We start from the raw sequence: 12434 nt of genomic DNA, 5'->3' as shown, positions 1-12434 counted from the left end.
GTGTATCCCTTCTTGTTATTTTTCCAACGATTTTACACAAGTCCAAGTTCTGATTGGTAGAGCTGGTGTATTCTTTATAAACTTCAGTCTCCCAGACCTGCGGTCTCGGCTCGCTAACATGAAGTGAAGATGTCAGAATAATAACCCTTATTCCTGTCTCTTATACACATCTAGATGTGTATAAGAGACAGTGGAACATTCAGCTTAAAGAAAATAACTATCACAACAGCTGATAATCAAAATGTTGCCAGCTGATTAAATATTAATGTTACTCACTGATGGGCTAGCAAATCACCCCAGTTTGATATTTTATACTCTGTGAAGATAAATACTTCCCAAACAGTCAACCTGGCAAGGCAGCCACGTTTGCGTGAACCAGGTACTGGATTGGATTCAATGGTCGAGTCATCAGGAAGGTTATGATAATTGTGGTCATCATTTTGCTGCAATATTTTTTAAGAAATAAAATGGATTAGTTTAGCATTCATTTTTAAAAAATCTGTCATTCAACCAAAAACTAAATATCTTTAGCTAAATATTCTGTAAATATTATAATTATAATGGCAAATAACCAATGACAAACTACAATCAGCAAAATAAGTTGTAAGAAATAACATTCATCATCAAATTGCTAATTGCATTTAGTTGCTGAATATATATTACATATTTCATAATTTACTATAAAATTTACTGTGAATACTAAATGCATCTAATAACATTGAATTAATGGAGAAATGAAGAGGGATGAACAGAGAAATGGATGAAAGGATGAAGGAATGGTAGAACAATTAAATGACTAGAAGATTGAACAATTGAACAAATTAACAATTAAACAAAAGAGCTGTGCAGCCCAGTATCTGTATCAGCTAAAATTTGGTACTCATGATGCACTACTATAATTAGTGACAATATACTTTACATCAAAAGCGGCAACAAAGTTTGAACATTGGGTGGGCCCAGTAAATACATAGCGAGAGAATGAGAAACTGAGGCTGGGGCCTGGGGTCCCACCAAGGAAACAAAATGATGACAATAACAATCATCATAATAGTTTATAGCATGTTCATCTAAAAAAAAACACAGTAGAAGAAATATACTGTATAAGAACATGATGTATGTTTCTCATTAACCTTCTTATCCTTACGCCAGTAGCCTCTGCCGAACTCGCATTCCATGTACGTGATCTTGACCACTATGAACGGTGTGTAATCAAACTTCATCTTCGGCTCCCAACTCCGAACAAACACTGGTTGAATGTTCTTCTTCCATATTCCAGATTTGTCCCGTTTGGAATTTGAAGTTCTAATGAAATTATATTAGTAAAAAGATATCTAGTGAATTTTGTACTTAAAATTAAACATACTTTTAAATTGAAGTTTCTTTTTAGGTTTAGAATTTGGTTTTAAAACAAACTTAACTAAGAGCACATAGAAAAAAAAAACTTAGATTAGATCACTCCCGCCCACATCAAAAATTTGGGAAATATTGATGCGGGAATAAAAAAAAAAACAATTTTTTTGCCGCGTCATTTATTTCAACAGCATAAAAAAAAACAATTTTGTTACCGAAAATACATTCACTTTAAAAAACAATAAACATTTTTATGGAATATTTACATTATTCTTGCCAAATAAAAACAGTCCCTCCCTCATCAGTTCAAAAAAAGCACTATTCCATTCCGATATTCCGATAAAAAAAAAACCTGCCCGTCCTCATCACATTTTTTGTTTTAAGAAGAGTGATAATCCAAGAATTTTTTTCATGTGCCCTAAAAACCTATGCCACAGACAGTAGAGAACTGTATGTGGGTTTAGTGTATCCCTTCTTGTTATTTTTCCAACGATTTTACACAAGTCCAAGTTCTGATTGGTAGAGCTGGTGTATTCTTTATAAACTTCAGTCTCCCAGACCTGCGGTCTCGGCTCGCTAACATGAAGTGAAGATGTCAGAATAATAACCCTTATTCAGGGAACCTCTTTCGCCTTCATTCGTAGCAGCACTGTACTACAAATGGGTACTGTATACTGAATTTTAACGTACAGTCATAAATAGGCTTATTATTCTTAAATTCTAGTATACCTCACGCTATATGACGATGTAGTGGCACGTTTATGGGCCTCCAAAATCGATTCCAGTTCATCAGGACCATTAACGAAGCCGCGTATGTAACTGTTGTTGTCCCCGAATATTTCAGGATTCTGCAACAAGCTTATCCACACCCTGTCGCTATTCTCAATCAGTTTAAAAGGAACAAGATTTCCAGATGAATTTGAAATAACAATGTTGCTGAAAATACCATCAGAAATTAACTGTTCTTTGCTCATTGAAACTTCGTTGGCCTCAATTATAACATCAGTGGCCGCCATGTTTACAGTTCTTTTCACAATGGTTAAGAAGTAAAAAGCGACAAAATATAGCGCCCTCTATAATGTCTGCATTACAAATCCCTCTAATTAATATTTCAATATTATTGACAGGCCTAATTCACCTAACTAAAATGCCATTACTATTTAATTAAGGAAGCTCTTGTTATTTATCTCCTTAATTCTAAATTAAAGATGTATTGTCTCCTAAAAATAACAAAACAATTATTTAAAAAAATAATAACAATTAAATTAACTTGTTCATTTTGCAGTAGGCCTAACATACAAATTATTGACATGAAACCATTAGGATGTGCACTGGGTTTAAGTACAACTTGAATGTCACTCCAAAAGTTGACAAGGCCATTTTATTCTACGTTTCGCTTTTATAGCATCATCAGGAATAATATTATATAAAGAGGCAAACTATATACAATACATGGCAATTATTTAAATGGGGCATTATCCAATCGGAGAAAAGTGGTGTCGATGGCGAGAAAGTGTATTGAGAATAAACACTGAGACGATTGACTAACAAATGCAGATTAGGGCAAGTTATCAGTGTGAAAACCAGGTTTAAGCATGGACATATTAATAAGTATATAAAAATAAAAGTATATAAAATAAAACAAATAATCAATAACCTACTAGAGAATTTAAAATGTTTAGGCCCCCTCCCTGATTTTTTTAAATATTGGAATGATGAAAATTGTAACAACACTTCCAGCTGTAAAATTATGAGTTAAGGTTCGAGTCCCGCCAGAGGCATTTTATTACACAATTTCTTTATTCATTTATTTACAGGACTACATTCGTTGAGAGCTATGCTACACGATGTATTTATTAAGTCCTTTATTCGAACACTGTATTTACCTTTCTTTGATGATTTATATATATATATATATGATAAGGATGTTTAATGCCTATCTATTTGTTTTACATTTCTACAGTTTTTAGAAATAGAGTACCGGGATTACATTAATCCGGCCATTATCAGCTTATTTATGTATCCCAATGTAGGATTGTCAAATGATTGTATTTTTAATGATGAAAGATGTCCATAATTCTGAAACATGCCTAGATATTAGCATTTTTATTACATTATATTGATATTATAAATTGATTCATCACCCCGGGAAAATGTATTAATCTTAGCCCGATCATGAATGAGCATTTCTCCATTAGTTGATGCGAGAATGTGTCACGTGTTCTGTCATAAATGACAACCAACTTGACAGCGGAAATTAACTCTCTTTATATGTACTGTACGTCCTTTCTATGCTGAATAATGAACGATACAATAGACAGCGTCCTCTACACATTCTAAATTCTAAGATGTTCTAATTCTGGTTGTTGATGTCATATTTAGCAACAGATCAAAATACTAAGAAGAGCAATCTCAGCAAAGATAACAGTAACGTATTGTTTTGTTTCTATCGTTTAGGTGTCTTTCAAGAGCAAGTCTGTCTTTCAGTAACAGATGTATTTGAAATGTTATACTGAACTACCATGTAATGAACTGTGCGTTAGCAGATTTATTTGATTTGTCCATTGGCGGAAAACACTGTGTCGATGTCACATTTAAAAAGAAGTGTAAATAAGCCCGCGATGTGCAATGTATTCCTACAGAGCTTGTGTAATCAATGGGCGAGTGTCTATTTTGAGCATGCATCTTAAATAAAGCACTGGACTATAGTATACTGGCAATGATAGGGGTATTTATAATTTTAATCAATTACGTCGCTTGTTTTCTAATACACCGAACACAATCTCAATGTCAGGTTAATTATAATTTATGTATTAACGCGGGAGGTGTTTAGTGATTATTGATAATATGAAGAGCGATATTGCCGCCGAGAGCGTTTTTAAACGTTAGTGCACTTTGACTTCTCGTCAAAGGCTTGTACTTTGCTCCAACAGCATGTGTGTTAAACTATATCAGCAAAGGATTGCAAGAAAATAACAACATTGTGATGATATCAAACTGTGGCTTACACTGTACAAACCTGATTTGCAATATAAATTCACTGTCATTTCATTAGCGTCTCCGAAACATAGAGGTAAGCCTAGTACAGTAGTCTTCGGGAAATATGGATGACGGTGATGTTGAAGGTAGTATTCTTAAGAGTATCTTTCCAATAAGTTACAGCTTCCAGTATCTAGTCCTGGGAACAATCGTAACTGTTTTGAGTGTAACATATGTTGTACGTTACTTAACAGACGGTAAGGCTAGGAAAGAACGCGATGTATTTCGCCATGATAATGATAAATGCTTAATGAATGACAAAGAACAATTTGATATTGACATTTGTAGGGCCGAAAATCAAGCTAAAGCAGAGATGATCAACGAAAATGTGGTCATTCCAAATGAGTTGGATAAATTAACATATGATAGTAATGAGATGGGAGGTGAACCCAGGAAGGAAAACAATTCATCAAATAATGAATATAGAACAATAGTGGACGACGAGAAGTACATAGACCTCTGCCCACAAAATGACACCGACTCAAAAAAAGGCAAACGGAAATCAATAGTAAATAATGCAAATATAGATAAATCAATAACACTTCACTTGATTGAAGAGGAAGTCGTGGATGTCCATCCTGTAAAAGAAACCCCGGCCGTCGATTGCACTGAATCCAACTCAATCATAAGTGAGGAATCGATAGGTAATTTTCGTTCATTTGGTGTTAGCGAAATTGCAACCGGGATCGATATAACGTTGGCAAAGACTGACACAAATGTGTACCGGCGTGTTTATAATGAATTAGAAAATTCGGCTGAAAATTTGTCTCGTGATAAAGGGAATAGCTACTTAGCAAATGAGCTCAGTTTAATTGCAGACGTAAATGAAATACAGCGAAATGAGGAACTACATATCAAACCGTCCAATGTAAAAAATGAGATTTTATCAAGCCGACAATGTATACCAACAGTAGTCATATCGGAACCTTCCGATGCTGTAGATAGAAATCATAATATTGAATATAAAGCTACGGTAAAGAGACACCAACCTGAGGTGAGTGGGCAAGAACCTTTGAGACTAGATTTAGATCTTAATCATGTCTTCAATGAAGAGGTCGATTTGGATCAATTTAATGGAACCGTAGAGGCACCAACAATACCCTCAGCAACAACAGGTAATATGGCAACTCCTGAAGATATCGCTTGTTTCTACCAAGACGAGGAGCAAACATTACCTGGTGCCCCTTTGAGAAACAATTTATCTAGTAAGGACGCTTTTTTGGGAAGGATCACTGAAACGTCCTTTGTGGCGGTGATTCCTAATTCACTAAATTTGGCAGCAGATAATCCGGATATGCCTCATGGAATTAGTGGAACCAAGCACGAGAACGATGGTTTTCCAAAATACAATGCTGAACCTACTAAAGGTACTAATCATGTAGACTGTTATGGTGACGTAACCGATAATACAGAAACTGAAAATGTTCAGGAATATTATGAGGAGGACGAAGATGAAGAAGAAAATGAGGAAGAAGATGATGAAGATTCTGATGAAGATTCTGATGAATCTGGTGGACTGGAAACAATCGAAGAAGTCTCTGAAGAAGAATTTGATTCGTCTATTGACGACATTGCGTCAATAGACGACACTTGTGAAATACAGGATAATGAAGCAGCCATATTTGATGACCTCACGGAAAATACACGTGAGTTATATAATATGTCACTTTTACTAACAAATTGATTGATTCACTTGGTTCATTATTTTTATAGGCCTAACAATGATGCTCTTCATGTGTTCTCAATGCAAAAGCAAATTGTATTATCCGGCAATGCATGAAGTTAGACAAGACAAGAACACAGATAGAAGATTAATTTAAAATGTTTGTTATATGCTCGGTTTAAACTCACAGGGCTGTGGGCTCATTTTCTCTATTACCAGGCCTTTATGATGACGACTTAACACCTCCTGTTAGCCATATAAATAACATAATGAGATTCTGAGTACAGGTACGTACGACAATATTGTCGTAAAGGTAGGGAAAACAAACACGATATGCTAATACCGATAACAATATCCTACTGAAACGGCCTACTTAGTCTTAGTCTAAACTAATTCTAAATCTCACAGTAAACTATTATTTATTTACATGGCGAACTTCATCAAGGTCCGATTGAATATACATAGCACTAATAATGCTTTTTCAAACACTGTACGAAGTCCAGAGGTTACAACATAAAAGATGAGTATACGGTTATCGACATTCAAAATTGAATTTTAAAAATTATTGTCTGAATATAAACAAATAAATAGAAATTATATGGGTTTTTACACATGCTTTAAAATTACACTATATAGGAGGAAGGACTAGTGTGGACCGAAAGCCCTGGTTCTATTTCTGGCTGTTTACTTAGGCCTATGTTTACTTTGTAGCTGTTGTTTATCAAATTTGTATTTCTACCGAGATCCAGCCGTTGACTCCCACCCATATATCTATATAAAGAGGAACTCCAAGTTATCTTAACTATTTAGGTGGGTACAACATTTATTAGGCCTCGACGCACAGAGATCAAATTTTCATAGAATTTTAACGACAAGACGGGACCTATGAAGAACAACTATATATAAATGGTATAGAGAAGTGGAATCAGCAACTGTAAAAAAATCACCCAACTGAGATTCAAGTTTCCAACTGTAAGCCTCAGAATACACACCCTTAACTAACTATGGCTTTCTTGAGATTAGAGGCAATTGATTTTGTGCCAGCCCAGCATTGTACCCGACGCACACATGTGAAACAGAGATTAATGTGATAGGCCCTACGCCTTTTCTGAAGCCTTTCAAAATGCAATATACGGGATCTGTAAAGATATGATAACATACTTTGGCCTAAGCCATATTTAGGTAAAAGGATAAACTCTACACCGCCTTGCGGTAATGCTTTTAGGTATGACTATGTAAATTGTAGTAAAGTAGAGGAATCCTCTATAACTCGACGTTTTTTAATAAAATACAAAAGAAACAGAAAATGATGAATAAAGGAGGGAACTCAACAAAAGAGACTAGAAAAATAACTCAGCATCCACAAAAATATGAGCACTATTTTCTTTAGACATGCTATAAGAATAATAAAAAAAAAAAAAAAAACCTTCCCTCTGACATTTGATCTACAGTAGCACTCAACCACCTAACGCAGAATAGTTTTGAACGCATTTTATTATAAAATACACGCATCCACAACTCACCTGTACCCGAATTACTTAAATTTGTTATATTTGTATTAAGTAAACGAAAAAGATCATGTAATCGTTGGCAATATTTAATGTTGAAATCTGTAAAGACAGCACTGCAAAAAACAGGTGAGATGATGATCATTTACATGCAGTCGCTATGCCCTGGCCTCCTGCAAAGTCTACATCATTGTCAGTAAATTCAAATTGAAATGTATGGCTTTAACGCAATACTAATGTATTATGCGAATGTGATACATTTCGAAGGATATGTTACCGCGTGCTCGACAGTTTTAGTGTCTATCATGTATAATTTATATTGCATTCAACAGCTTGATTTATGTAGGTTCGCGGGGGCGCGGCGACGGGGTGCGACAGTGGGGACTTCAATTAATGATATTATACACATCTCATGCACAATATATTCTAGTGGATAGTGTATGCATAGAGAAAATAGAATATTTTCTCTATGGTGTATGTAATTGAAGCTGCTACCTACTCACGTCTATACGAGAGATGATTAGTAAGATACATTAGATGAAGCAAGTAAGATGAACGCTGACTCCAAATTTTAAATTATAAATTTAGAGATAGCCATTTTAACTTGAGAATATATCATGTGAAGTAGGAAAAATTTGTAATGGTGAAGACATTGTACATGCTTTTTACATAAAAACTGTATGTAAAAAGTATGTACGTATGTGATTCGCATAACACCCGTTCTCCCACGCAAATTTAAAAGAAATTGACTTGAGTATCAGTTTGCCCGTGAGCCTAATGCTTCTGAACCACGTTATGCTAACGTTCATGTCATGGTAATAGCTATCGTCGTCATTTGAAGGACGTTCTTCGTCATTTTACCACGATCAATACCGGTACATGATTTTCTAACATATTAAAAAAAGAAATCTACTCAATATTTTGCTTTTTATACAGATTATTCTTTATGTTATTTTCCAAATAGAAGTACCTTCTCAGAGTGCTGTGTTCGGTATAACATTACCAGTGTGGTTCTGTTGAATGAGGGTAGGCCTATAGAGTTTCAACATGAGCATGAAAACAATTGTACAAAAAAACGCTCTTGAATAAGAACATCGGTGTGGCTAAGCCAAGTTATTAATATTACTTATAATTGTTATTATTATTATTATCATCATAATCATCACCATTATTATTATTATTATTATTATTATTATTATTATTATTATTATTATTATTATTATTATTATTATTACTTACGGTACTTATATCTAAGATTCTAAGGTATCTAAGAAAAGCCCAGTCTGGAATTGTCAAGGTGTAGTTTGAATTTCCGACCACTATTTCAATAACCAGTTTGTAAACGTCTGCCCCAAACCGCCTTTGGCCTATTAATATGAATATTATTATAATTATTATGTTTTCAATTATTATTATTATTATTATTATTATTATTATTATTATTATTATTATTATTATTATTATTATTTATTTATTTATTTATTTATTTAACCACCTTAATACTGGAAATGACCTACAATTATAAAAAAAATATATATATAAGTGTAGCAGCACTGAAGCGTTTGAGGGTAAATCCTCCTCGCCAGTATAACGAGTTTTATGTAACAATGATTCAACCAATAACATATTGCGTTTCAGGATATTTTGATTAATCTGAATCTCATTATATGTTTAATGGAATTACCATATTACTACTTTAAACTTCCAGGATGTTTCTTTACGCGTTTCTGTATGCCTACATCCGTAATAGCTTCATTCTGTATTTCATTAAGTTCCTTATCATTTATATTATCGAAATAACGCTCAGATGGCTTACCCCTCGGTCAGTTACCCAACGTTAACATAAAATGTTATGAATAAATTGAACAAAACCGTGTCGTACATCTGAATTTATAGAGGTGCGTTGTTCAGTTACCTGCATGTAAAAATTGTCTCTAGGTTAGTATAACGCTAAATCTCTCGCTTCACACGAACGCTACTTGTTCGACATGTCCGCTAAGCCATGCAAGCCTAATTGTTAAGAATCACGAATGAGAATGAGTATACATGTTTCAATACGGTTTTGTTTTTTTTTTCTCTAGATCAGCCCTATAATAAACGACCAGCGAACCAGGAATACGTACCCATAGGGAGCTCGTGGGCCTATTCCGCGTCTAGCTGACATACCTCGGAATTTGTCGCAACAATCAATTTCTTTATAAAAATAAATAAAAAATAAATAAAATAGAAAAAAAAATAATAATAAAGAATGATCTAAATATAGTTCAATAAAATGTAAAAATCAATAGTAGCCGCTTGTAATTTCTTCCAAATGAGGACGTATCAAAAATATTCTCGAACACAAACTGTTCTCACATGGACTATCAGGCCTCTATATTCTATATAAATCTTTAATACCATAATGGTTTTACCACAATATTGGTGAAGAGGTGATACATTTGTGTAAGTAATTATTGCTGATGATGGTTCACATTCGCCACTGAAATATCGCTTACTAATAAGGATAGTTACCATGGCAATTTTTACTGTTTACATCAGTCCAGCTCGCAGTATATTTTGCACCTGCGCGTACGGTGGAATCAGTTGGCTTTGGATAGGCCTACTGTAATTTATTTCCAGTAACGGTTATTGCTTTTAAATTATTATATCATAATCTAGAATATAAAACACGTGGATGTATTGAATCAATTTAACATGACCGGCTTGATGAGGCCTGTTGTTCTGTTTCGCTTGTCACGTGAACGTATTGGTTGTAAAGGTAAATTCTATTCAGTTTTGATTATCCTCATGCTCGAGCTACTTATCTGGTTGAAGACCTCGTGGGAGATTTTAGGCCAAAGTTTAATATTGTCATCGTTGTGTATTATGCCTGCCAGTGGTTTATTAATCAAATACAACGTTGAGTGCTTAATAGAGAAACATTTAGGAATGTTTAATTGTCGATAACTTGGTTGAGCCTGCAGCTGGTTTATGATTGCTTATGATAATATATAGAAAATAATGATGCAAAAACTACAATTAGTAGAACACAGTGTTCTACTGTCTAACGCAATGTTTTTGCATCGTTATTTTCTGTTTTATTATTTGAACACAGGTGGACCAATATATATAACATATAAATATATATATATAATACATATATATATATATATATTATATATTATAGATAATCAACTTAGTAAATCGATGCGTAGCACTGTGATATTAGGCCTATATAAATAGGTAAATTATAGAAACAGTTTTTACATTAAGAAATAGGGCCTACAATTTCCGCTGCGACTTGCCAGACTTGCAACCTCAACAATAGCGTGGTCGTGAATAAATTACAGGATAAAGGTATACAATGACAATGTGCAATATTGTTGGGCTACCAATAACTACATCAACATAATTATTATCACCACATGTTGTATTATTTGTTGGTAGAACTGATATTAGCAGTTCTATTTTGTTGTTACCACTTCCAACTTCCATTGTACTAATAGAAATTAAGCCAAACAGTCATAATTCGCAAATAGAGATAATATAATCCTCGTTAAAAACTAAGATATCTTTATATTTAAAAACTAGATACACTATCTTAGTTTTGAACTAATATAACTTTGTTAGAAATATCTCATTAGCAGAGATATCCAAAGAGAAATTTTTAAAAAGAGATATATTCTAAATTGTCCGAAAAATTAAATCTACTATTATTAGTTACTATAGTATTTAATATATATTAGGCTTATGTACTTTATTTTATTCAATTAAATTTTATATATATTGTGATTCTTAATGTTTTTAAGTAATTAATATTTTGATGTTATCATGTAAATATCTTGTAATTCAGCATTGGAAAGGGCTGTGAGTTTGATAATAATAAAAGAACTTGAAACATATATATTTATAGGCCTATATACCGTATATATAACGTACAATAGATTTTTTTTTAATATAGAACACAGCATTAGTGCTATTTTTTATAGATGGGCCTTATACATATCGAGATTAATTATTCAATGGTGACTGCGATCATCATAAAGTATCCTTATTCTGATTTACATAATAATAATCTTGTTTAGCATAATGACCCTGACTAAAATAATTACCTCAATACATGCTAAGTCATGTTTATTGTGATTATGATGATGCTATGAGAATGCCACTAAGGAAAATAGACTTCACATTTGAGAAATTACGAAATATATCATACTATTTATCACATATTTATGGCCTAATACGAAATATATCATAAGGCCTATAATACGAAATATACTATAAAGGATTTTTATCCTGATTTACATAATAACCTTGTTTAGCATAATGACCCTAATTAAAATAATTACCTCAATACATGCTTAGTCGTGTTTATTGTGATTATGATGATGCTATGATGATGCCACTGAGGAAAATCGATAACACGTTTGAGAAAATATGAAATATATGAGCAATGATCAAACACAGCGTTCGCAAACAAAGTATGCAAACACGATGTACAAACGTTGTTCTGTAATCAGCTTACGACTGTGACACATCCCTATTCTAAATGTACCGGGATAAGAGGCAGTGCCAGTGTAGTTTAAGATTGCAGTAAGAAGCTGCTGACGGGGTTGCTGAATGAATAGGCGACAGTTGGAAAACCGTACGAGTACGATTTCATTTAGTTAAGCACAACAAACACACGAATACATGATTATAATATAAGTCCATATGTGTGTATATATGTATGTATATATAACATGTGTATGTACGGTATGTAGGCCTATATATATTAGGTTTATATATATATATATATGTATATACATATATGTATACATATATATAGATATACATATACATATACATATATATATATATATATATATAATCTAGATGTGTATAAGAGACAGGAA

At 33.3% G+C, this 12434-nt stretch overlaps 2 protein-coding genes across 3 annotated transcripts in view; one reads left to right on the top strand and one right to left on the bottom strand.

Moving 5' to 3' along the window:
* The window catches only part of LOC117102824, a 9105-nt gene extending 6729 nt beyond the window's left edge, over nt 1-2376 (bottom strand). Inside the window, exons 1-3 of the mRNA XM_033243250.1 lie at nt 2080-2376; nt 1131-1302; nt 277-443 (exon numbers count right to left, since the gene is read on the bottom strand). Of these exons, the coding sequence (XP_033099141.1) occupies nt 277-443; nt 1131-1302; nt 2080-2366 (626 nt within the window). The 5' untranslated portion in view covers nt 2367-2376. The remainder of the gene's footprint in view (nt 1-276; nt 444-1130; nt 1303-2079) is intronic.
* A 1366-nt stretch (nt 2377-3742) lies between these two features.
* Nucleotides 3743-12434, top strand: part of LOC117102823 — a 16520-nt gene continuing 7828 nt past the window's right edge. The window contains exons 1-2 of one of the 2 annotated variants that reach the window (XM_033243249.1): nt 3744-4423; nt 4678-6035. In XM_033243249.1, coding sequence (XP_033099140.1) covers nt 4703-6035 — 1333 coding nt within the window. In that variant the 5' untranslated portion in view covers nt 3744-4423; nt 4678-4702. Of the gene's footprint in view, nt 6036-12434 lie in introns of both variants that reach the window. The other variant, XM_033243248.1, reaches the window with a different exon arrangement.

Source organism: Anneissia japonica, unplaced genomic scaffold (genome assembly GCF_011630105.1).
Source record: "Anneissia japonica isolate Jap-2015-1 unplaced genomic scaffold, ASM1163010v1 scaffold32248_len650992_cov182, whole genome shotgun sequence".
Lineage (NCBI taxonomy): Eukaryota > Metazoa > Echinodermata > Crinoidea > Comatulida > Comatulidae > Anneissia > Anneissia japonica.
Note: the sequence above shows the minus strand (reverse complement) of the source record. Positions and strands in the feature narration are given on the sequence as shown.